Source organism: Felis catus, chromosome E3, assembly GCF_018350175.1.
Source record: "Felis catus isolate Fca126 chromosome E3, F.catus_Fca126_mat1.0, whole genome shotgun sequence".
Classification (NCBI taxonomy): domain Eukaryota; kingdom Metazoa; phylum Chordata; class Mammalia; order Carnivora; family Felidae; genus Felis; species Felis catus.
Genome location: NC_058383.1, coordinates 3,244,488 through 3,270,177, shown reverse-complemented (window position 1 = coordinate 3,270,177; position 25,690 = coordinate 3,244,488). Strand labels below are relative to the sequence as shown.

At 46.1% G+C, this 25,690-nt stretch overlaps 1 protein-coding gene across 2 annotated transcripts in view; it reads right to left on the bottom strand.

The window, feature by feature from the left end:
* The window catches only part of SDK1 (sidekick cell adhesion molecule 1), a 553,233-nt gene that overhangs the window by 342,522 nt on the left and 185,021 nt on the right, over positions 1-25,690 (bottom strand). For both annotated transcript variants that reach the window (XM_045047350.1, XM_045047351.1), the window contains exon 5: positions 12,175-12,308. In XM_045047350.1, the coding sequence (XP_044903285.1) occupies positions 12,175-12,308 (134 nt within the window). The remainder of the gene's footprint in view (positions 1-12,174; positions 12,309-25,690) is intronic.

Sequence of the window (25,690 nt, the reverse complement as noted above, 5' to 3'; positions counted from 1 at the left end):
CTGAAGCAGGCTCCAGGCTCCAAGTTGTCAGCACAGAGCCCGATGCGGGGCTTGAACTCACGGACCGCGAGATCGTGACCTGGCTGAAGTCGGACGCTTAACCGACTGCGCCACCCAGGCGCCCCACGATCCTGCCCATCTTAATGGGAACAGTGTCCAAGGAACTAGAGCCTCCTGGATTTCTATCCAGTACATGCTTACTGCCATGATTTTTTAAACACTATAACTAAAATGAACAAAGAAATAAAAGGCTCAGAACACTGCCTACTCATTTTATACTTCTTTATAACAGTAACATTTTTTGCATATTTTTTTTCCCCAAGACTATTTTCTCATTTCAGGAGAAGCTTTCCTCCATAGGCTAAAAAAGTGTGAAACCACCTCAACTTTCTGAAATCAACTAACAACCCAAGGTCGAGTCCTGTATATGGTCTTATACCGAGGTCATTTTGACAAGGGTGCTTCCCAAAGTCTCAAAGAATAGAAAGGGAGAAGTCTGAAATTGGAAGCACGTTTGTGCTGGAAACCTTCCCACCTGGGGGCAAACATTTGTGTAATTCCAGCCTGTCTGCATTAATATAGCCACAGAGTGACATCCTGATGGGGGAGTATACTGGAGTGTGCTGTGGTCTTTCCAGGAAAATGAAGGGAGTGCACAGCGTGGGGCCTACCATGCAGGTGGGATACAGCCCCCAAGTCCATTCCCAGTAAGATGAGCAAACACACAGCTAACCGTGCAGAGCCAGCCGAGTGGGTCGCCAACACGGCTGCTTTTCCAGCTCTGACGCCGACTGTCAAGTCCATGCTGGGGACCCACGTGGAAGAACAGCCGTACTTTCAGGAGTTCCATCAGTGCTTTGGCACCTGTGGGCTTGTGTCTCAATGCTGCTCCCTAGGAATATCACAAAACCATGACGGCCCACAGACTTTGCAGGTGGTCATTCAGGTGTGGAGCTAGGGTGAAGCAGGGAATTCTCAGCTCACGGTTTCCTCATCTATGCAGCCACTTAAAATAACAGTCTTTGGGCCGTGACCTGAAAAAGCCCCGCCCCCCCCCCAATACCCCTGGGCAAATAGCAGGTCACACTGAGAATTAGCAGTTATATGTCTCACAGGCTCTGTGACATCTCTACCAAATACAGAGCCATACCAGGCTCTGATGGTAGGAACTGACTTTGTGCCAAGGAGGATATGGCTGGAGATCATAAAAGGGGAGAGGGTATAGGCGGAGTAATTACCCGGAAGAATAAAAACTCACAGGTGGAGACTGTTGCTAAGAACTGGCTAATTAGAACATACAGTGTCTACATCTTAGTATCTATTTCTGGTTCCTCTTATTTCTGATACAAATTCCATGGGTTTTCACATCTCAGACGCACATGTTCTCGGCAAAGTGGGGAGTCCAGCTCTCTGGATTCAGTAATGGTCTTTAGAGCAGCTGAGTGACCTTTTACTTTAACAGACACTTTACCTGATTTTCTTAAAGCTTAATTTAATATTCACATGCATCCTGTAAAGATCTCCAGCTTTAATCACCCGCTGTAATTGCCTTCTATGAGAGCTGAAAGAACATCATTTACAGTGATCAGCCATAAAACATTATGACTTAGTTGTAAAGGCAGAACTGAACTGTTATCAGAAGGTGGCTGGTTGTCAGGCTGCAAACAGAAAAGCAGCAACCAGATTAAGAACTTTCAACGTGATTTTAAAAATCGAAAATGATCTGCAATATAAATAATGTCAATAAAGAAAACAGAGACCGTCTCTTTGGGAGAAGACAGACTTGGGTGGAAAGTAAGCCACGTAATTAACTGTGCGGCCTTGCACGTATTATTCCTTCCCTTTGTTTCCTTGTGTGTTAAATGGGGATGACAGTGACCTCCTAGGGCTTTTTTAAAAATGGGGGATGAAATCATGTAGAGTATCTGCATACTGGACCCAGAGCAGACTTCGGTAAATGACTGCTGTTCCTACTGTTGCAATGGACTGCATTTTGGGGTCCCCTCCAAGATCTTATGCTGACATCCTAACCCCCCAGTGTGGAGGCAGGAGGTGATGACATCAGGATGTGGGGCCTTTGGGGGGTAATTAGGTCATGAGAATGGAGCCCTCATGAGGGAGATTCGTGCCCTCCTAAAGGGACCCTTTCCACCATGTGAGTATATAGTAGGAACTCGGCATCCCAGAAGAAGGTTCTTCCCAGAACCTGACCAGGCTGGCAGTCCCCAGCCTCCGGAGTCGAGAAGAGTAAATGTCTGTTGTCCACAAGCCAACCAGTCTGTGGTGTTTTGCTACAGCACCCAAGCTAAGACAACGAGTATCACAGGCTTTCATCACATATTAAGCAACATCCTGTCTTCCTATCCTTCGGGGAAAGCCCGAAATGGATGTTAGCACAGGAGGGAATCGGGCCTGCCCTCCACGACACCCTGCAGTCACTGAGGCTGCTTCCTCTCTCCACGTTCCCTCCAAATCAGAAAACCACATATCTCATTTTTCTGAAGCACGATCTACAAAGACATTTTAGCCCAGCAAGTAGGACAATATGAGTTTGCAAACTTTGGAAACTCTGAAGAAAGACAAACTAAACATGTGTTTCTTAATCAGTGACTTCAGAACACTGAGCCCCTTCATAAAAGGCCAGGGGACAACATGAAAGTAAGAGTGGGATTATTTAGTCCAGGAAAGAGTAAAAGCTCCGACACTAGGGAACTAACCACGGTCACCATCTGTATCCAACTACTGAGTAAACACAGTTTTTCACAGAAAACTCTATTTACAACTAACAACTGGTTCTGTGGCCTCATCTTGGCTGATAACCATTACTTTGTTTAGGATTTCCCCAGACGAGATGGGTAATGGATGTATGTTAGATTTTATAAAAATGATTGCGAGGAAAATTCAATTTTCCATCCCCCTTGCTTGTGCCCTCTAAAAATTGCTTATCTTTTCATATCAATTATAGCGACAGGGAAAGCAGATGAAGTACTTCAATGAATGTGACATCCGAAGTGATCCAGGCTGGGAAGGTACTTACTGCATGAGTAAGTCACAATGTTGAGTCCCTCTCAATACATGACAAGTTTTGAAATGTTCTGTTTAATTATTAAGAACTTGCAATGAAAGGATGTCAAATTCTCAGTCACCTGAAAGCAAGCATGCAGCTGCTTGTTGGCTAAGGTTAAGAAATTAGATCCCAGGGTCAAGGGTAAAATTATTAGGGTTACATCCAGCTGCAGCCTTAGAAGCGCCAGTTAGAAGACTCCTGGGTCGAGATGTCTGGACAAAAGAATTTAAATTGATGTATCTCACAAGGGGACAGGAGGGGGGGGGTAGTTGTGAAAAACATTAAAGGTGGGCTTTGGGGGAGATTTAAGGTCTGATTACGAAGTCGCTACTAGGTGACAGTCTGTGCCCTTGGATAATCATCCTATCCTAGAAGAAGCAAGTGAATGTCGACACTCTGTCTACTGAATGCACCAGCTGGAGCAGCTGTGCTCCACCCTGCCGGCTGTGGCTTGCTCTGGGGGCAGAGTCCGCCAAGGCCGGTCACCAGCAATGGCTGGGAAGACGAGGATGGCCGTGCGCGTCACCAGAGCAGACCACGTCCTGTTCCACGCCCACATAGTGTCTACTGCATCCTGGGTGACAAGTGACAACACACCCTGCTGTTACGAATGCTCCGTCACTGAGTGCTGACTATCTCCTCTCCCACCACACACTTCGGCAAACCTGTGCTCACACTCTCACTCACGGCCACCCAAGTGTACCCCTGGCAGCTGCAAAAGGGTGCCAGCCTCCGAGCTGCATGGGCGTGAACAGTACACGGAGACTGAATGTTTATGGGGAGTGGTTCTGAGCTCAAAACAGAGCTTCCTTTTGAAAACAAAACCAAGCTCCTCTGAGGTTTGAGTGTGGAGAAGCTCTTAACAGAATGTCCAGTTCAACGGAAAGGCTGCTTCCTGAGCTCTCTATGCCTTCTCCTCTGGCCTGGACACGGGTTGGCCACCAAAGCACACCCAGTGTGCAAAATACATGCTGTCCCTTTTTAAAAGGAAAATCTAGGGTGTTGGGGGCTCAGAGAAACTTTGTATTGAGTCCCTAATCCCCTAGTCGCAATTCTTGTGATTTTGGTCGATGACCCCAACCTTTTTGGGGCCTTGGAGCCCTCAGCTCGGTAATGGTGTTGATTACGGACTCACAGGCTGTTGTGGGATTCAACAGGGAAAATGTCCGTGAAACACCTACCTGCAGCTCAAGGCTCATCAGGGCCCTGCTTCTGCCTCTCCCTTGGGGAATCACTTAACAGCACACTTATTTATAAATTAGCATCAGAGCTGCATATAGCTCGGAACAGTTTCTGCTCCTACATCACCTAGAAGAATTTTGCCAAACTGGGTTGTTCCACAGCTAACGTTAACATCTAACGCTTTTTAACACACATTTGAAGGACTACAGAGAAGGGAATTTCACATGTATTTTAATTTTGGATATGTTAGTGTATTTTAATAAAGTAGAAGTCTGCGGCCTCTTTTATATGTATCTGAAGGAATCTAGGCATTTGATAGAGCAGGTCTAAGGATTTGATGCACGTTGTCACCCATTTGAAAAAAAGACATCAACAAGCTTTAATTTTTAGTAGCCAGAAATCTGACCTCATTCCTTTTTCATCTTGAACCTGTACTTTCATTCTATACCTCCCACAGAATTTTATCCTAATTTATTACATTTAATGATTCCAAGTATTTTATTGATCACCCTATCATAGCCTCTGACAAAATATGCATATAAATTAAAATTTCCCAGCAACCATATGGCTCTGGGGTTAAAAAAAAAAAAAAGTTCTCTTGGATTGAGTTACTGTTACAATTGTTATTTGTACTCAATTAATCAAAAGTATAACCGATTTTGATGAATATTATACATAAAAAAATCACTGAAAATGCCTCTCTCCCAGAAATGGATAGCCGTGTATCCTGATTCTTTTTTTTTTTTTTCAACGTTTATTTATTTTTGGGACAGAGAGAGACAGAGCATGAACGGGGGAGGGGCAGAGAGAGAGGGAGACACAGAATCGGAAACAGGCTCCAGGCTCTGAGCCATCAGCCCAGAGCCCGATGGGGGGCTCGAACTCCCGGACCGCGAGATCGTGACCTGGCTGAAGTCAGACGCTTAACCGACTGTGCCACCCAGGTGCCCCTGTACCCTGATTCTAATCCTACTTCTTTTCCGTATATATAACTCCTGTGAAACTATGTTCGTAGAAAAGCAGATGACGGTGGAAGGAGTTTTGTTACCTGGGTTTCTCTCAGTTCTTTTAGCCCCTTCTGAACTCCACATGGTCATTTATTAGTTAGGATAGATCGTTTTTTGTTCCAGTAGCAAATAAAGCGTGGAATCACAGTGCTTGGCGCACAGAGGTGCGTTCCCCGCTCCCTAAGGCGTCATTCCACTGGGGGCTCTCTCGGGCTGTTCTTCCAGTATCTGGACAGCTTCCAGCCTGGGCTCCACCATCTCCAAAAGTGGCCTGGCCACAGGGAAGGGAGAGCGTGAAGGTCACTTGCTGCCTCTTAAATCCCTGGCCTGGAAGCGATGTGCTTCATTCCACTCACATTTCATTGACTAGTGTTAGGCGAATCGCCCCCAAACCACAAAGAGGCCAGAAATGTCTTCCTGTCCTACAAGCAGAGGCTGCACTGATATCAGCAATCTTCAAAAATTATTTGTAATAAAAAGTCAACCGACACTGCGTTTTGGTCCTGCCTCATTTTGCAGACAGCAAGACACCGAAGCACCTAATTTATACAATGATTTATTGGAGTCCTTCACTTTCTCAATCCCGATACTGACATTTAGGATTACCCCTTTGTTTGGCACCTGGACACTCACACCCTCACTTAATGCCTGTGTTAAAGAATCAGGATGAGTGTGATTTGTGCCCAGTAAGGGAGGCAACCGCGGAAGGAAGAGAGCTCCCCGAAACTCAGGCATGCTCAGGCAGATCTGGCTTTAGGAAGAGTATATGAAAGCACCCGGAAATAGATTCCACAAAGATTATGCGTGCCTGCTTACCCCCTTGGAAATGTGTGTGTGTGCCCTGAGAGGTCCGCATAGGCGCTTTGGAAGACTAAGGATACTTGGTTACCCTGAATACATTGAAAAGTTGAGGGCAAGTTACAATTTATGGTTTAAACTGACTCTCTCAGACTTGCCAATGGTGAGATTAGGCTGCAATCAGCCATAAAGGGGAAAGAAAGGCAGCATGGGAAGAGAAGACGGACGAGAGCAGGTAGGTAACAGAAATAACCCAGTTTTGTCTCGTCCGCCAGGCCTCATTGGTCTTTTTGTTGTTGTTGTTGTTTGTTTGTTTGGTTTTGTTTTAAACTAAGTCTGGTTGAGAATCACCAGTGAACTTGATTCTAAGCCTGTCACTAACCCATATAAACATATGCCTGGGGTTGAGAAACAAAACAGAATTAGCTTTTTTTTTTTTTTTTTTAATTTTAAGTAAGGGCTTGAACACAGGGCTTGAACTCACGACCCTGAGATCACAACCTGAGCTGGAATCAAGAGTTGGATACTCAACTGACTGAGCCACCCAGGCGCCCCTAATCTATGTTTTTAAAGCAAAGTCATAAAAAGAAAACTAACCTTTGATAATGCCAGGTGTGTTGGTGGGATGGCCCCACATCATACACTGTAATTAATGCACATTCTCTCAAGGGGAGAACCAAAAATGTGCATTTTCAAGGAGGTAGACAGGATGCCCTCATGTATCTGTCTGCTCTCAGAACTTGCCAATGGGCTGTGGTTTCACCTTCGCCCAGACAGACGTATTTGTGTCGAGTGGACCCTGGAACAACATGGGGGTTGGGTTGCTGACATCCCGCACAGTTGAAAATCTGTGTATAACTTTGACTCCCCCAAACTTAACTCCTAATAGCCTACTGTTGCCAATAATATAACACTCGATTAGCATAAAATTTTGTAGGTTTTATGTATTACATGCTATATTCTTATAATAAAATAAGCTAGAGAACAAACATCATTAAGAAAATCATAAGGAAGAGAAAATACATTTACAGAGCCATACTGTGTTTATCGGGAAAAAAACGTGCATGTAAGGGGACCCATGCAGTTCAAACTCGTGTTCTTCAAGGACCAGCTATATTTGGTTTTAACTAAACTAACTGTCACAGAATAGATAACCAGACACAAGCGTTCCTGGCAAGAGGCACAGATTGGAGTCACTCCACAGGCAGCACAGAAGAGGACGACGAACAGCGGCTCTGCATCGGCAATGATACTGGATACATAGTCTCCTTAAACAGAGGTTGCAAGAATTTGTCCAAAAAACTAAACAGCAGGAAGACGACGTAAAATATGGATTTCCACTCAAGAAGTGTCTATTGTGCCATGAGACACGAACTAAAGATGGAATGAATCTAAAAATTAATGAAGGGGAACCTCACTGAAGTCGGCTCGGGGGCTAGAACGGGAGGCTGGAGTGACATCACTCGATGTCTCTCACAGGAAGAAATGTCTATTACAGACCCAAGAGAAGAACAATCAACAGGAAAGAAACCTCAGCTACAGGGCCCGGCAGGCCAAGACAATGCAATGCGTGCCCTAAACAAAATCAACCACCCTGCAACTCAGCCAACCGAGGACCGTCACCACCATGAACCCTTGTTTCTCCCCAATGGATGTTTGTTCAATCCCCGCCCCGCCACATACAACTTCCTCCTTCTCCATAAAACAACGTTCCTCTCCTTTGTTTCTTGGATTTGCCTATGGTTTTGCCATGGTTTGCTTGTCCTGAATTGCAATGTTCTGTTATTCCTGAATAAACTCACTTCTACTGGTAAAATAACTACTTGTCTTATTTTTAAGATTAATAAGATGTTCAAGATTAGCAAAACACTAAAGATACCACTTATCTCTTTTGTATCTCTTATGCTTATAATCTATAAACAACTGAGTGTGCATATGTTAGGGTGAAGGCTCAAGGCTTATTTCCTGATGGAGTGCCTACAAACACGCTTTAGAGACCACAGCCTACACTCAGTTCTGCTCACGCCCAGCCCCAGGATCCCCGGGCCAGAGCACGTCTCATCACACACCCCACTTAGAAGGCTCAATCCGTCCTAAATGATTAACTCATCACTCTACCATAAAGCACATGACACTTGCTATATGTGTTTCTCAAAGTTCTGGCAGTAAAGGTTCCTACAATGTGTAAAGCTGTAGCAGGATTCTAAATTGATCATTTGTGGGAGGGCCACAGTCTCTAGACAGGTTTCCAGTAATATTTCAAACTGCTACTATTGCTTTGGGAATCCAACCCACGTCAGAGCACACTTGACAGGCTCATGCCTTGCCCCCTCTCTCCCTGAAATTTTAAGGCACAAAGAAAACAAGAGAGAATCTTATCTGGGCACACAAAAGTCAGGTTTTACCGGGCAGCTCTCTCAGATGACTGTTTGACTGTTCCTGGACATTATTCTCAGGAATCCGGTCTCAACTACTAAGCCTATATGAGGTCTGCAGTCAAATTAGCATTATAGAGGACAAAAGAATGTTAAGTGGTCTTCAGAATGAAAAGCCACGGTTTGTCAGCCCGAAGGAGGATCAGCTAAAATGATATGCTAGCTGAGGACTTTGTTTGAAGAGCAGGCATTGAAATGAAAGACGTGAAAACACGGGAAGGAGGCAGGCGGCCGTGTCTCTCTCCCCCTAAGCCTCCTCCCCGGCAGAGACTCTCATTACGCCTGGCGTCCTGCGCATCGGGTCAGAAGCGATGATGTGTCGAGGTGTGCAGGCGGCCGTCACACAATGATGGATTGATCATCGTGCGGAATTCCTCTCATCTCCTGACTCTACCCTTTTCTCTGATTTTAAGGAGAAGCTCTTATTCACATATTCATTCAGTTCAGAAGATCTGATCCACAAAAGTTAACTCAATGTAAAATCTTCAAAGCAAAAACCAAAAGCAGGTCGACAGGTTTATAAAAGCTTGCCTGGGTCTGACCTCAGAATAGAAACGTCTACTCTCGGGTGAGTTCAGCCCATTCTTTTTCTGGCGTGCACCTGAACTGCGGGAGCCAGCGATGAAAAATTCATGCAGGGCGCTTCAACGGTCCCACCTATGTCCTTGACATCTGCTGGCTTCACGTCACATCACAACTTCAAAGCAAAGCCACCCCTGAGACGGCAGCAAGCTTTCACGGGGGAGGAGAACGGAGAGTTCAGAGATGGCCTCTCCTGCAGGACAGGAGGTATCTGTGCAGCACATGCTGCAATTTATCTTCTTGGCCAGACAAAAGGGGGAGAAACGTGAAGAGATGAGAACCAACCACGCACCAACCACGCACCAACAGCAGGCGGCACCATTATGGGACTGCATTTCTCCTCTAATTGTCACGCTTTTGTCAACATTTATTTATTTCTATTTAAACCCTCTTTATCTTCTGCTTCCCATACGCTTCCAGTGTAGGTAAAGCGTTTGGCAACCGAAACGGTGGCGAGGTTTTGAACTCTCAAGTCCACAGCTGTTGGGGAAGATACAGCATTCTCCCTGGGGGGGCTGGGTGTTAGGGCATCACTCATTTAGATGTTTGGAGGCAAGGCCGGCCCCCCTGTGCTCTCCCACCTGACACTGGGCTGTCCTGCAGGGGGGACAGCTTATTCTTAGGATAGGGAACGAGAGGTGGGGCCGCCAGGCACCCTCCAATTTCAAATCAGCTACAGTACAAGGCACCAGGAACTCAACCTCCAGTTACCCCTACCAACCTCAGTCGTATTCACTACAGAAACATTCTTTATTTTACTCTCCTGATGCCGAAGAAAAATTTATCTTCGTTAAATGATAATTGGCGGTAGCATCTTTGGATTCTTCAGAAATGCTGGCTGGCAAGTTTTGAAAAAAAATTTCATCAATCTTGTTTGGTGTTTTTACAAAGCCTCCATCAGGAAAAAAAAAAAAGAAAAGAAACAAAAGATGTGTAAGTGTGCTGAGGACACCTCATCCCCAAGCAGCCTCCCCCGGTGCTGCAGGGAGTCCTGAACTATAGGTTCTGCCACTGTTCCGGAAGGAAGCGACATGTAAACACACAGTTCTGGGGTTTCTGCAGATTTATCAATTTCCTGATCTTTAGAGGTTTCAAAATAGGATTTTTAGTGAGAAAGCGCATAATTGAGTGCCATTTAACTTTCAGCTAAATCCAATATGTCAACAGAATGTTATCCTAAGAATCAAAATAAGGCCGGTTCCTCAACCTTCTCATTCTTCACATTTTACTTGGACCCAATAAAAAACAAAGACTATATAAGGAAACAGTAGGCAGCTTTTCTCCTGAGATTTAAAACAAGTCCGTCCGTATCACCAACCTCTTTGTAACCCACCTTCTACACATTTTACCCGGTGCCAATGAAAAGATAAAAATACACAAGGAGCAAAATGCAAGGCAGTTAATTATAATATTTATGAGCTACTCCCAATACACTTCTGGGTTGGAGTAGAAACTGAAATTACTGAAAAAGCATTTACATATCCCAATTACCTAACGCTACGGTATCCATTAGTATGGCAACTTGCAAAATCACTGTTTTAGTTTTGTTTCCTACTGGCCTTTCTACAATAGGCAATGTAGAACACCATGGGTTCAGACTATTTCATAACTCTTTGATGTTAGCATTACATTAACCAGAATATTTGTGGAATTTTTTTCTCTCTTCCAACAGACTGAGGCCAATTTCCTTGTTTCTGACCTAGAATTTTACCAGTTTGACCAATTATTATCCTGGTAGGTATATCACAATTGAGTGATAAATCTATTTTCTAAATAGAAGAAATGGCTGTAATTGTAAAACTTGGAAATCACTAAAGCAATCAATCTATTTAATAATGTGATTTCCATCTGTTGTTATCAATACTGAAAAAAATTCTTGAGAAGTCATATTTATTTCCACTCTGGTCCTTTAAATATCAGTACCTCCTGGCCTATATTTTGTGAACACCACACCTAGTCGATGTACATAACTCTCCAAAGCCTTAAAAAGGCCATGGGGACAGCCCAGTCTGTGCCCAGTCTATAATCTGGAGATCAGGTTTCAATTCCCAGGAACAAAGGGGCTGATGGCAGGATAATGGCCACTTGGGGGCACTTACCAGGAACGTGAGGGGACGTAGAAGCCGACCAGGTAACCCCGGGTTCTCCTACCCCATGTTTGCTACAGACGTTCCCTCGGCCAGCCCTACTTGGCTTCGTGCAATCGTATCCCTCGGGGAGCACAAGCAGCAAACGCTATGATCCCAACCCATGAATGAAAGGAAACTTTTCAAACCCGAGGGGGAAGCCACTGCTCAGAGACATTTCTCAAAAAGGTGACGTCTGCTACCATACAGACAAAATCACTTACTTCACTCTTGTCTGATGTGATCACGGAATTCTGAAGTCTACAACTATTTCCCACCTGTGTTTTCTCAACACAAAATCGCCTCATTTCATCCCATGAAGCTTCATGCTGCAAACGCCTGGCGACGGGCCCCGTGAGACGCACGCTTTAATCTTTTAGGTCAGAGTTTTTGCTTCTGGTCATTTTCCCCTTCTCCAGCAATCAACTCTGGGAGAATTCCTAGAGACCTCTTCAAAGGCCAAGTGTTTAAACTAAGTTTCCTCAGACTAACATTTCTGTAAATAAACTGCAGGTGTAACGGTAATTGTGCGTGTTCTCTTCACAGTTCCGTTAAATCAGGTAGAAAAATTGGTCAGCTCATTATGATTAAGAAACACTGCTAATTTGAACACAATATTTATGTTTTCTCAAGGATTTTATTTTTAAATTAACATAACCTGTGCCTAATCTAGTCTCAAATAAGGTTCATTGATGGAACTCCTTATAAGCCAAGATTTGTTGTTAAAAACAATACACGTTAAAAACGATTTTTGAAACCCCCAAAACGAATAAGATCTTGCAGTGGGCATCACCTGTTGTGTTCACATTTTACCCGTACAGCTTCAAAGAAAGCAACTATTGACAGCGGATCAATATTGAACCATGGCCACCATCCTAGAGACAGAAGATTGATTGCAAAGGGCCCCGTGAGACATGTATTAATTAAATCAAGACTTTATTGCTTTCAGAATTATCATGTGGTGTCTCAAAACTCACCTGCTACGCTCAGGTGAACGAGCGGGCTGGTCTTGCTGTCTCCGTTGCGTTCGTTGACGGCCTGCGCGTAGTAAACCCTGGCATCACCCGCTGTCGCTGCAAGGATCACCAGTTGATTTTCCAGTGTGATGGCTCTGTGTCAGACAAGAGACAGCGTCAGAGCCACTCCACAGCGCTTCTTGTTCTAAGGCAAATTAGTTTATCAGGCCAACGAGAGAGGCGTGTCCAGGGCTTTAAAAAGATCTCGAAGGACAAAAACACACAGGCCGAGCTGAGGCACATGGCGGTGGCTGAGCCTCCTCTGGCCTCGTCCACACTCCAGTAGGGAGGCTTTGAGCCCTCTGCTTCCCTACTGACCCTCGGTTGTGAGGCACTCACATATCCAGGGTTAGTTAAAAACTCAGAGCTTCCCCTGGGAACTTGTAACAAGTTCAAGAAATCCCAGAAGGGCTGGTCTTTTTCTTTCAGGCAGGGCCGTGAGATCACACCATGGCCACAAACTATAAACAAACTCTCAGATGGAAGGCGGAACCGCCCAAAACCTAGACCGGGGGGCAAATGAATTTGCTGCGGTTTTCTCCACCTCCCAAGGAACCTCATTAGAGTTTCTGTACCTCTATTTCTCAACTGGCGGGTAGAAGAAAAGTTGCCAGTGGGCATGGTGCTGGCCCTTTCAACTGCATTCTCCCATAACTGCTGATGCCAGGCCTGCTCGTCCTTCACCCCAGCCATCTCCCCGCCCCGCCCATTTCACAGTCTGACCCCTCCTCACGGAGACTTCCCATAGAGCCCAATTCTGCTGCAGGAAAGAACCTGGGAGACACATTTGACCAGCCACCCTCTCTTCAGAAATGAGAAAACTGAGGAACAGGGAGGTTAAGTTATTCGTTCAAGGTAACCTAGCAAGGTAACAATACCAGAGGGAGAACACGCTCTTCCCACGTATGAACAGATGCTCTGCCAAGCAGATCACACCTAGACTCACCAGGTTATTCAAAAGAAGAGGAAGAAGAACAACAAAGACACAACTTCCATAAATCCAAGCAGCTTTTAATTAAAATAAGCTGTTCTGGTATCCTCTGCTCTTGCTAGCATTTGTAGATTTTGCTGCAAAACACAAAATACAAAGGGCGGCCTCCCACTGAGAGTAAGACACATTCTGAGCACCAAAGGGCTCTTAGTTCCCAATGCTGGGAGCACCTTGGGACCTGAAGTGAGTCCCACGGCTGCACACAAGTTGTCATTCTACAGGAAATACGTTTATTTGTTCATTTTGTTTTATCTTGATTAATTAATCCATTTATCTATTTAAGAGAGACACAGAGCAAGTGAGCAAGCACGCGAACGGGGGCAAGAGGCAGAGCAGGCCCTAAGCTCAATGTGAAGCTCAACATGGGGCTCGATCCCACGACCCTGGGATCATGACCTGAGCCGAAATCAAGAGTCGGACACTCAACCACCTGAGCCACCCAGGCGCCCCTATTTGTTCATTTTAATCCTAGGCAGTCGTAGCCCTTCCAAATCCAGATAAGGTCTCCATTCTGGTAACAGAAAAAAACACAGAAACTGGGTGATCTGTCACGGGGAATTTTACTATAATAATAATTTTTTCCTTCCTGCTACCTTCTGCTACCTTCTTTTTCAAAAACTCTCAACTTTTATACATTATGCAAGATTATCTTGAGAAGTTAACTGCTTATTCAGGGTTCCCATACGATATATTGCAGCTTGAGGTCTCTAAGACTAACTCACCTCTTTCTCACAAAAATTTCCCTATTAACACGTTTTCAATTTTTACTCCCATAAAAATACCTCAAAGAAGCTTTACTATAATTATTTATGACTCCTTTATAGATTCCTTTATAGAACCACAGAAATTGTTCCATTTTATTTTAGGGCACGTCACACCAGCACCTAAAATTAAATATGAATATTTATTACACCTGAAGTTACACCTTAATAGTATAACTTTAAAAACTGAGTATGTCATAACTTTTTTCCTTAACATCTGATTTTTGCCATAGTAATTTCAAATATGTCTATGATTTCTCAGAATTATTCTGCAAAAATGCCTATTAATTCTCTATATTATTTATGACATTGTCTCAAGGCTATAAAAATAAAAAAGTACATAAAGAACAAAAATATTAAAGTTTACATCTATGATAATTTGTATCTTTAAGCCCATTTTTTCTTCTAGTTTTTAATTTCTAGACCATTTTAAGTCAAAACTTATGAGGAAAAACTTGTCTATGCCAAAAAAGACACCGCAAAAATGCCAAAGCTTTGGAGAACATTAGATTAATGAGGACTTTATTCTTTCTTCCTCTCCAACTCTTTCTGAACAGAGCATGTCTAATGAAGAAACTGATTTTTTTTTAATGAAAATTAAACTATCTAAAGACAGTTATCTTAATTTCAGATAATTCAGATAATTGTTACAATGGTGGCGAAAAGAGAAATTTTTAAAAATTTTTTTAAATGTTTATTTTTGAGAGAGAGACAGGGTGAGTGGGGGAGTGGCAAAAGAGAGACAGGGACACAGAATCCGAAGCAGGCTCCAGGTTCTGAGCTGTCAGCACAGAGCCCGACGCGGGGCCCAAACCCATGAACCGTGAGATCATGACCTGAGCCGAAGTCAGACACTTAAACGACTGAGCCACCCAGGCGCCGCTGAAAAGAGCGATTTTTAAAGACAGTAGAGCAGGTACCACACGTTCATTCTTCTTCCCCAACAGACCTTGATTCTGCTGAGCCCACACCTTGTGTGGGGCACCACACATGCGGGCAAATCGGCCCATTCGCAGCACCAGGCGTGTCTCTTGGTCATCGGAGGCCAGTACAGGTACCGGTGCCACGCTCAAGACCATCAGGGGCTGGTCCGGGACCCAAGTTGCCCAGCGGCTGAAGGAGGCGGAGCTTGCTTGGGGGGGAGCTCTCACCCCTCCCGGAGGCCAGGCAGGAAATGTGCTCTCCTGAGCTGCAGGCAGCCACCCTTGCAATGCAGAGGAAAGGCGGTGCGTAGATAAGAGCAGGAGGAGGGACAGAACTTTGAGAGTCAGAGCAACTTAGTCAACAACCTGAAGGCAAAGATGAGGAAGTATGCTGAGTGATCCTTCAACATGACTCTCACATGTGTCCATAAAATATTCTGTGAAAACGTCTGGTTACTGAGGTGGGGGTTGACTTCCAACATTGATTCCACATCTCCAGCATTTTACACTAGCAAAGTGGTTTGCAGAATTGACCCCAACTAGTCTAAGCTGATCATCGTAATCCAACCCCTCTTGCCAGTGACTGACAAAGGAGACCGGGCTTGAACCAGGTGGCTTTGGCATGTATGTGGTGACTGTCCCTGCTCTGGGGCAGCTGCCTCTAGGCCCCTCTCACCAGATGGAAGGACAGGGTTTCCAGGGCTGGGCACCAGGGCTTTTCTCCCTCCACTAGATGCGAGCAAGGAAGCGTGTTGTCCAGATGTTCGCAGTGGCAATGGGGTGACCACGAAGAGAGCCACCTTAGTGTGACGCTTATGACGTCGGCAGCAGGAGAGAGAAAAAAGAAAGAACTGGGGTCTTTCACCTTGCCAGCTGCCCCAGTCTATGAACCACATCCTGCAGCCCGTCCCGTCTCTGGGCTTGCTATTTCGGGGAATGAGGTACTTCGTTCATGTTTGAACTTGTGTAAGTTAGGGTTTCTGTTACCAGAAGTCACATGAATCCAGGTACAGCATATACAGTAGCGTCCCTTTAGAGTTCAAAAAGAGAAGAAGGCATCCTCAGGGCATAAAATGTTAATAGATCCTGTTGAGTGGTACGATTATAACTTATTTTCTTTCGATTTCTGTGTTTTAAAATATTTTTCCAATTTTTCCAGGATAAATCACTTTTGTTACAGAAGAACAACTTTCAAAATGAACGCAAGGGCACGCACTGAATACTGTGCCCATGATATGGACTACTTGGCTTTTTTATCACATAATTCCGAAGTACTAATTTAAAACTTACATGGACTCTGCAGGAAAATTATAGTATTAAGCCAGAGAGATTCTTCCTTTATTTTAACTTCATTAAAATAAACGTATGTATGGTTTTACATAAAACTATTTCCTTAGTCTTCCCCATTTTAATTCTACATTTCAAAATGAAATCTTGTAATTCTAATTCTTTGGGATAGTGATAAAGATAAGAATACACTAACTTAAAAACGTAATCCAGTATGGGTAAAATGCACCACAGCTTGGGAAACCAGAGTGTCAGACTCATGAAGGACAAGTTAAAGGGTCACCTGCTACTGACTATAAGCACAGGGAGTTTTCAGAGAGAAACCTATCAGCTGTCCCTCGTCGTGGGGCTGCCCTAAGGAGGAGACGCTAAGGTTCACAAGAGAGCTCACTTTAGAGGGCACGTTCCAAGTGCCTTTGACTCTGCACTTGATTCTCCCAATACTTTCTTGAGGCAGTAAGCAAAATAAGAATTCTCTATTTCGGGAAAGTTAAAACCTCAGAGAGTTCCTTGGGGTCTCTGACCGCCAGCACTGATCAGAATCCCCCTTGAGGGAAAAACGCCCCTGGGCGCCTAGACCCAAGGGCTTATGCATGTGATGTGTGGGGTGGGGGTGGGGAGCCAACCAGGGGGCACAGCTACAAGTGAGTTTCCTGCCACACCTGCCAACGTCCGAGGACGTCACATTCTGGACGCCATAAAGAACACCTGCTTTCCACCCTGTGGCACAGATACATTAATTACAGAAGTGCCCTTGGTGGTGGAAGAAAACAGCCCAGCAGGCGCCTCACCTTGGAGCTGCAGGAATGGAAGGGCAGATGTTCGCGCGGACTGCCATGGGAAGAGACGTAAGTAACTGTGTCCACTGTTCAGTCAGCCTGGAGTCCCCAGGCCTAACTCAGAGTGGAGGAGATACGAAGCGGAACCAAGTGCACACTGCCCATATCCCAAGGAGCTCAGATTCAGTGTTCCTTTTTAAAATTTAACTTAATTAAAAAATGTTTATGTAGTTTTGAGAGAGAGCAAGCTGGGGAGGGGTGGAGAGAGAGAGGGAGACAGAGAATCCCAAGCAGGCTCTGCACCGTCAGCACAGAGCTGGATGCGGGGCTTGAACTCACGAACCACGAGGTCATGACCTGAGCCGAAATTAGGACTCAGACGCTTAACCGACTGAGCCCCCTAGATTCAGTGTTTTTACAAACTACAGGAAGTAATAGGAAACACTTTATTAACTTTCCCCTAAGAGTGGCTGTGGGCCCCAAGTGGCAGTCCCGGGGGACATCCAAAAAAATCTCCATGATGTACCTCAAAACTTTCAATGCAACCCATCCTTGGGCTTTCAAAAAAAGATAAACGGTATTCGATTATCAGTAAGTTTTTTGATCCTTGACACCGTTCACACAAACTGGATGGTGATACATGCATTGATTTATACATTATGATAAAAATTCAGTGAAGGGTTCAGTAAAATAAGAACTGTGCCCATAAAACATAAAAGTATAACTTGGGTTTGTGGTTTTACTATCACAAATGGTAAGGCAGCATTTGATTAAGCTTGTATTGATATTCAAGTACATTTTTTTAAAAACTTTAGAGCACAAGGAAATGAAGGACATTATTTTTAGGTCCTTAAAAACACAAACATCTAAAATGTTCTCCATGTTAATTAAACAATTAAGTTTTGAATGGAATGGTTTAAGGCTTATTGTTCTGAGTATAGCCTGCATCTCAAGCCTTACAGCCTCACAGCTACTTCAAGGCAGACAACTTCAAAATTAATGTACTCCCATTACTGGTATAGTTATAAGAACTAAGATTGCTTTCGAGTAGTTTTGGCAATAATGGGTCTCTGGATATTCAATAAACGTTAAGGCACCGGAACGTCATGTGTATTCAGCCACAAAGTAAACACGTGCTGCTGACCGTTTGCGGTAGGTGCAGGAAGAACATTTTGAAAGCAAGGGAAGAATGTGAGAGGCCTGTTTCTTAGAATTTCAAGCCAACAGAAAGGACGAGGTGAGCTGAGAAGACAAGAATACTCAGGATAGATGGCGGGAAACACTGGGTACATGGGATGGAAATTCAGCACCATTGTACCGGGAACACAGCCCCCAAGGAGAAAGGCAGCCATCGAATGTGAGAGGGGTGGCTGTCCGGTAATACACACACTGTCCTTCTGTGGTAGGAGAAAGACCACGAGAGATGGAAGAAAGAGACAGGGAGGGGCTGGGCCAACTTTCCACCAGCTTAGTTACCAATGTGGTCCACCCTTTGCCAAACATTTCAATTTAGTCCACAGAGGGACTCTTTTCTATAGCATGTATAGGTACTTTCATAAGGGCAAGTATATGGGGAAATAGAGGTAAATTTATATAAAGTCTTCAACGTAACTCTTCTATTCTATATGAAGTGTCCACTCTTAATTACAGATACAAGTGGGAGTACATTACGGGACAGGATGTCTGAGATGATTACCACCTTAAAACTGTTTGGATGTGAGGTATATTCAACACTCACATGTTCTGCCTTATGCACACTTGTCCCCCAGTATTTAAGCACAGAGCCTGACTGAAAGGATGTAATCAACACATACATGTTGAATGAATAACAAGAAGAAAACATACAGGTATTCATTTTTCTCTCTTCACGCTTAAGCTTTCAACTCCATCTTGGTGCCAGAACCCAGGCCAGGAAAGAGATAATCCAATCACCCCATGAGTCCGTATGGAGTGACTGCTGTGTGAACGACACTGTCCAGGGAAGGTAACCAGGGAATATGGTCCCTGAACACAAGGAGGGAAGAACACATCCAAAAGACAGAAGAAGAAAATGGCAGCCGTATGAAGTCCCCAATGCGTACTGTATAGAACGTTAAAGGAGGAGGAGCCAAAGAGTCAGCCAAGCCACCAGAAAACGTGGAGATCTGACATCTATCTTCCCGGTGACAGCTCCTTAAGAAGTAAAATGCAGATGTCACATTAGAAAGACAGGCCAGGTCCTCTAGCCCAAAACATACCTAACACCTCAGGAACAGGGGGGGCTGCCCCTGGAGGTGACATGGAAGGAAGGACCGGTTTCCTACCCACGCGTCTGGCCTTCGACCCAAAGCTCTGGCCCAGGGCTCCTGTGAGACAGCACGTGTCCCAAAGGACAACGCGTCCGAGTTTCTCCCAACCGGTGGGCCTGGCCCGCGGCTTTGCAGACTGCTTGCCAGCAGCACGAGCACGGGTGAGCATCCCGGTCAGTAGGCCCAGCCGTGGCTGAGAAACTTCCGGGTGCCATGAAGAGAAGCGGAGAGGACACCCTCCTGGGCACAATGTCTGTCTCTGAATGAGAGCAGAAAGGACACCAGAGCTCAGAGCTTCTTCACCTTCTCCAAGAGCAGCTCCTGGCGGCCCGAGATTAAACACGGCCTGCCTTCAAGGTAAAATCTCCAACGGTCTCCAGAGAAGACGCCCCCTCTGTCCGCCAGTACGAGATCACGGCAGATGATAGGCAGGAACTCCGTGGATAAACCCAGGCTGAGGTAATCACAATACTCTGTGTACACGCAGAAAGGTCCTTGAAATGACCAGGCAAGTGTGGCCCATGTGGATGGACAGGCCCAGAATCAGGTCTGGCTCAGGTTCACTACTTGGTTCTTCCATCTGCGCAACAGGAGTGACCATACTCCCATCAACAGGACCTTCGTGAAGTACCAATCAGGCAACGACGTGAATGAGCCTGACACGGCGTCCTCACTCGGTGTTTGCTGAACCTGAATCTGGCTCCTCAGTCTATCAGGCGCGCTGTGTAGGTAGTGATGCATTCGAATACTAAATGCAGTCAAATGTCCTCCTTCCAGGGTGAGATATCAAATACTTGGTAGCATTCTAGTTAACAGACTGCGATACAAACACGGCCGAGTCGCTGAATTACCAGATTCACGTCATAAAATGATGCAGAGCTGCTACTACCTAAAGCCATCCGCGCAGGAGCTGGACCGACGCGGCAGCAGGCGGGCCTAGGAAACCTCATTTCCAGGCCTTTCCATCCATCAACTGCCCCAGCAGCAACACCCACTGTACAAGACCTTAATGCCAGAAAATTCCTGGCCTCCTCTCGACACATGTTGACGTGTCGTAAACAGAATCGATCCTCCTCCTCTTGGAAAGATGCCGCGTATCAGCAGAGACGGAAGAGAGAGGGAAAAATTACAGGGCAACTTGATACAATTCCTGGAGGGTGTATTTCATCAGGGGTTTTTGCCCAGGAGAAATACATCTATTTACAGCAGCGCTTCTTAAATTTTCTAGCTGCGTTGATTTATTTACTTATTTATTTTTCTAGTTCATTCATTTTATTTTACTTTTTATTCTTACTTCTAGCTACTTTAAAAAAGCATTTTAGTGAATGTATACTCGATCCAGGGCCTTTTGTTATTTTAACTAATTGTTCCAGCTCTAGGCACAAGGAAGTGACCAGGAGCAATTTCTGGTGTGGTCATATGCAAAAGAGAGGAGTTGGATGAGGAAGGTTTAAAGAGTACTAAAGTTTAGGCATAAACATTTCCAGGTACACTTCTCCCCTCCCCCCACTAAAACAAACAACCAAAAAATTAAAACAAGAAAAAAAAAAAAAACAAGAACATGTAGTCTTGAGGTCCCCAAACATGAGACCTTACCCAGACGTAAAATCTACTCAAACCAGAAACCATCAACAAGGATTCCAGAAAGATGGCTAAAACCCAGGCAGGCACCAGTGGAAGTCTCCCCAGAGGGGGCTCTCCTGAGATCCTCCACATCAGTGGACAAGTCTGAAATGAGTTCACTTTATTTTTTTCAAATGTTTATTTTTGAGAGAGAGAGAGAGAGACAGAGTGTGAGCAGGGGAGGGGCAGAGAGGGGGAAGACACAGAATCTGAAGCAGGCTCCAGGCTCCGAGCTGTCAGCACAGAGCCCGACGCGGGGCTCAAACCCGTGAACGGTGAGATCATGACTGAGCCGAAGTCGGACGCTCAACCGAATGAACCACGAAGATGCCCGTGATGTTAAGTTCACTTTATCTTATATATGGCATAATAAAAACAAGACCTCAGTCAGCCCCAAAGCCAACGGGCACTGCCATGGTCAAGTGACTGAGCGAGTACGCAGAGCGGGTGTGTGCCCTTATGTGACCTCTGTGACAATCAGTCTCTCCCAGAGCAGTGAGCAAGTGAGGCGGACCCAGCCACTCCCACCTAGTAGGTTGGGTCAGGAGGCTGAGGCTGGCGATTTAAGCATCAGACAAGTCAGTTTCTCTCCGCCTCTCCTTTTCTTCAGAATAGAGCACAGGGAGACTTTCTTCCTTCTGCAGAAGGGGCACTGGGCGGAGAGCACCTGACCCTGGCTCCACGGGGGCGGCGCCCGTGGCGGGGTGGGTCCTCCTGGCGGGATCAATCACAAGGAGCAGCTGCCATGAAGAGGGAAAGGTAGGCGGGGCCGCTGGCGGACCCCCGGGGGACACGGCTCCTGGGGATGCTCTCCCCGAGCAAGTCAGCCACCATCACTCCTCCTAGAGAAACGTAATTATCACAAAAAGGTTCTACTCTTTGTTAAAGTCTGTTTGACGACTAAGGGACAAGGCTGTGCCCGCAGAGCACAGGTGGCCTCAAGGACTACAGCTGGTCCTCAGCGGCCCCGTGCGCCCCTGGAAAACGCGAGCTCCCCAGACTACAGGGCAAGATCTTCGTGCGCAAGGACAGAACTCTGTCAGCCAGGAAGATGGAAATAAATCTAGAAGAATAGCCAACTTTCTCTTAACGACTTTCCTTCTGGACACCACGAGTAGGGGCCATGGCATATGCGTGTAAACAGAAGGCGCTTACGCACACAGCCTGGCAAACAAACGCGGGAAACGGTCAGTCCACAGAGAGAAACGGACTTATACACAAAGCTGGGAGGTACTTAAACCCCGGGCTGCTGAACTAAACCCTCAGGAACCATTACCACCTCCCTTGCTACCGTGACATGAAAATCTCTCCGGGGAGAGCTGCAGCCCCTCACGGGCTGAGCTGGGCCCGGGCGACCTCGTATTACTGCCCCCCACCCCGCGCTGGGGAACCCGGCACAGCCGCCGGCTGGGAGACAGCCAGCGGTGTTTTCCCCTGAGTTTGGACGGACTCCTCTGAGTTCCATTTCAGCGGCGGTGAACCTGTTCGTTTGGAGGGGTCTCCCTGAGGACGGACCCCCCTGGCCACCCCCAATCGTCCCACCAGCTGGGGCTGCTTGCAGGTGTGGGGAAGGAGCAGTAAGCCCCTTTCGACCATCCTCCTCCGCAAAGGTGCTCTGCGCTCCTCACGGAATGAGAAGATCCAGACTTTTCTGAGCATGTTCTATGGGCCTGGCATCGTGCTCAGCACCCTGCACGCATCACTGGCCCCACCAGGCTACGAACACAAAGGAGGCTGCTGGTCTGTCAGTGGGGGGTAACACAGGCTGGGGTGAGAAACAAATGGGGTAGCAGAAAAAGTGATTGGCCCAATGCCTGGCCTATGCCCCAGACTCAAAAACGCTGAGCTAAGTTCTCATCCCCATCCTACAGACAGGAAACAGAGGCTAGAAGAGATGAAGTAACTTTCCCGAGGAAGGTTGAAGAATCGAGACTCTAATCCAGTCTCCTCCACCCCACCCCAGACAAATTCCCAAAAGTTCCCTCACCTGAGTCTCCCTCGACCCAGTTAGGCAAGAGGCCAGGAACAGTATTGGACACAAACTCTCGTCCTGGCATTCAGCAGGGTTGAGGCCCCGGGGGTAAGCCCCTCCCTCCCTGTGCTATCTCTGTCTCTCTCTCTCCCCCACTTCTCTAGGACTCATGTCTGGCTCCTCAGCAGCTAAGACAGTGCCCAGCATGCGGCGGTGGCCACGGAGCCGGTGTTGCACTTGGGTTTGACAAAGTCCCATGGGTGGACATCGACCAGGAGGACAAGTGCTCCACAATATGCCAGATCTTGACAGAGGAGCACCGTGCCTCTGAGGTTGAGAAGCTGGAGGTGAGGGTCCCTCTGAGGGTCAGGGCAGAACACCAAAGCCGGGCCTCCCTGAGAATTCTGGTAAGAAGTCTCTTCCCTACTAGGTCCAACCGTTGTTCCTACTAACAAGAGGCAGAAATCAGAGGCGTGGGGTCGGCTATGAAGATTAGTGATCATTTCCTTTGGAGACAGACAATCTTTTTTCTCAAGAACTACCCACTTCGGACTTGCCCAGGAAAAGCTTTATAAAACCATTTGATTTGGACATTAGGATGGGTCTAAAATGAGAAAATAGGCAGGCAACTCAGATTTGCGAGGGTAAATGGTGATAGGCCCAAAATACAGCTGTAAATAACTTAAAGAAGACCATTTTGGGAAAGTCTAAGCATATTGAAACATTATTAACCATGACAATGCACCCGTGAGATAAGGACAGCGTGCAAATTTTAGGTAGTAACACTCATAGTGCCTAGATACCCCCCAGGAAAACACAATGAGGGAAATGGATAAAAATAGTAAAAAAGGGTAAGAGTCACTTTTCCCAACTGTCTCCACATCCTGCCGCAGTTAATGACCATGCAGTTCATCTCCATGACAGACACAGCCCAGTAACATAAAACAGAATTGCCTCCACTTGTCTTAGAGACACGCACCGTTGTCCATCAGGCGCTGGTGTGTTTGCTTGCGGTCCTTGGCCACATTCCTCAATTTTCTGTCTGCCACAAGCCGTGTGTAACTAGCGCCCTGGCCCAAAATGATGAAAATGAACCAGGCGCTAGGTGTGAACACAGTGAAAGACCACAGCCAACTGTGCCAGAGCTATCCAGAGGTAAAGACCTCCAAGACCTCCCCAAGGAGCGTTGGGAAAAGGCACGACTCAACTCTTTGCCTCCGTGTGCAATGCATGCAGCTGCTCCAAGGCTACAGAATGGCCCCCAAGATGGCCTCGTCCTCACGCCCAGAGCCTGTCGATAGGTTATGTCACACAGCACAGGGACTCTGCAGATGTGATTAAGGATCCCGAGATGGGGAGATGATGCTGGACCATGTGGGCAGGTCCAAACAATCACAAGGGTCCCCAAAAGGGCAGGCAGTCAGGAGAGTCAGAGCCAGAGAGAGCGCCGGCTCCGAGGGTGGCCGAGGGGCCACGAGTCCCAGAGCCCGGGAGCCTCTAGAGCTGGCGAGGTGAGAAACAGATTCTTCTCCACACCCTCCAGAGAAACGGAGCCCTGCACACATGTCGATTTTAACCCCGCCGGACACACTGTGGACTTCTGACCTCGAGAATGGTAAGAAAACAGATCTGTGTTGTTTTCAGTCAGCAACGTTGTGAAAATTTGTTATAGCAGCCACAGAAAACTCCTTACGAACTAGTTCTTTGGGCTCCGTTTCTTCATCTCAGAAATGAGAGACCTCTACCCAGCTCACAGAGCCATCATGTGTATTAAAAAGGTAAGTCTGAAGTATGTGCACGTGCTGAGCACGGGGCTAGGGCCTGTCAATATTCAACAGCTCGTGTCCCACTCACACACTGTAGGGGGATGCAGCGCTTCCTCTGAGTGTCACCATTCGTGCACTCATATTTGCGATGAGTGCATTTGTGATGTTCCAAACATGAACATTTGCAATCTCTTCTCCCTTTCCTGTGGGGCCTTATCAAGCAGTTTGGCGGGGGGGAAGCGGGGGGGAGCAGAGTCTAGAGAGAGAGGAGGGTCTTGGGAATTCACACCAAGGAGAGAAACACAAAAGTCTGGAAAGGATCCAGAAAGGAAGGGGGAGAGCAAAGAGGCCAGGCCTGTGGGAGGTCACTGTGAGGGAGGACAGAAAGACAAGTTTTATGGTTCACAGGAGTTTAATTCTTTGAAAGACTGGTAGTGATCTGAATTGCTCTGACCACTTCTTTCTTGGATGGGCCATATTATATTTTTTTGTTTTGCCATCATCAGAAACTAGCTCAAGATGTATTTCTTTCATTCATTCATTCACTCATTCATTCATTCCCTCATCTGGTAATTAATTATTGAACCGCTCCTGGGAACTTCTCTGCTAGATAAGGGAGTACCAAGAGGTTTCATCAGTGGCCACATTCCAGTAGAGAACTGTGAAGTCAGGCAGTCTCTCACAGTAGTTAAAAGTGATGTTTCCAATTTCTGATGCCAGAATGTGGTCTCTGCCAGGGAATGTACAAGATGAGCCTTGGACATCATGTATCACATAGGCTGGAAACGATCAAAGCCTAGGTCACACCTAAAGGGCTCAGGATTCAACAGAGGAATTTTCCAGGACCCTGAAAGGGCGTGATTTCGGCATCATAATAAGGCATAGAAATCAGAAAGGAAGGTTTCAGGGTACAAGATAAGCACACAAAAACCAATTGTATTTCCATGTAATGGTAATGAACACGTGAAGACAAAAATTGAAAACATAATATCATTCGCGATTGCTCAACAAATGTGAAAATTATACTTATGTGAGTATCTGGAAAGTATGACTAGGACTTCTACGTGAAAAAGTACAAAATCACTGG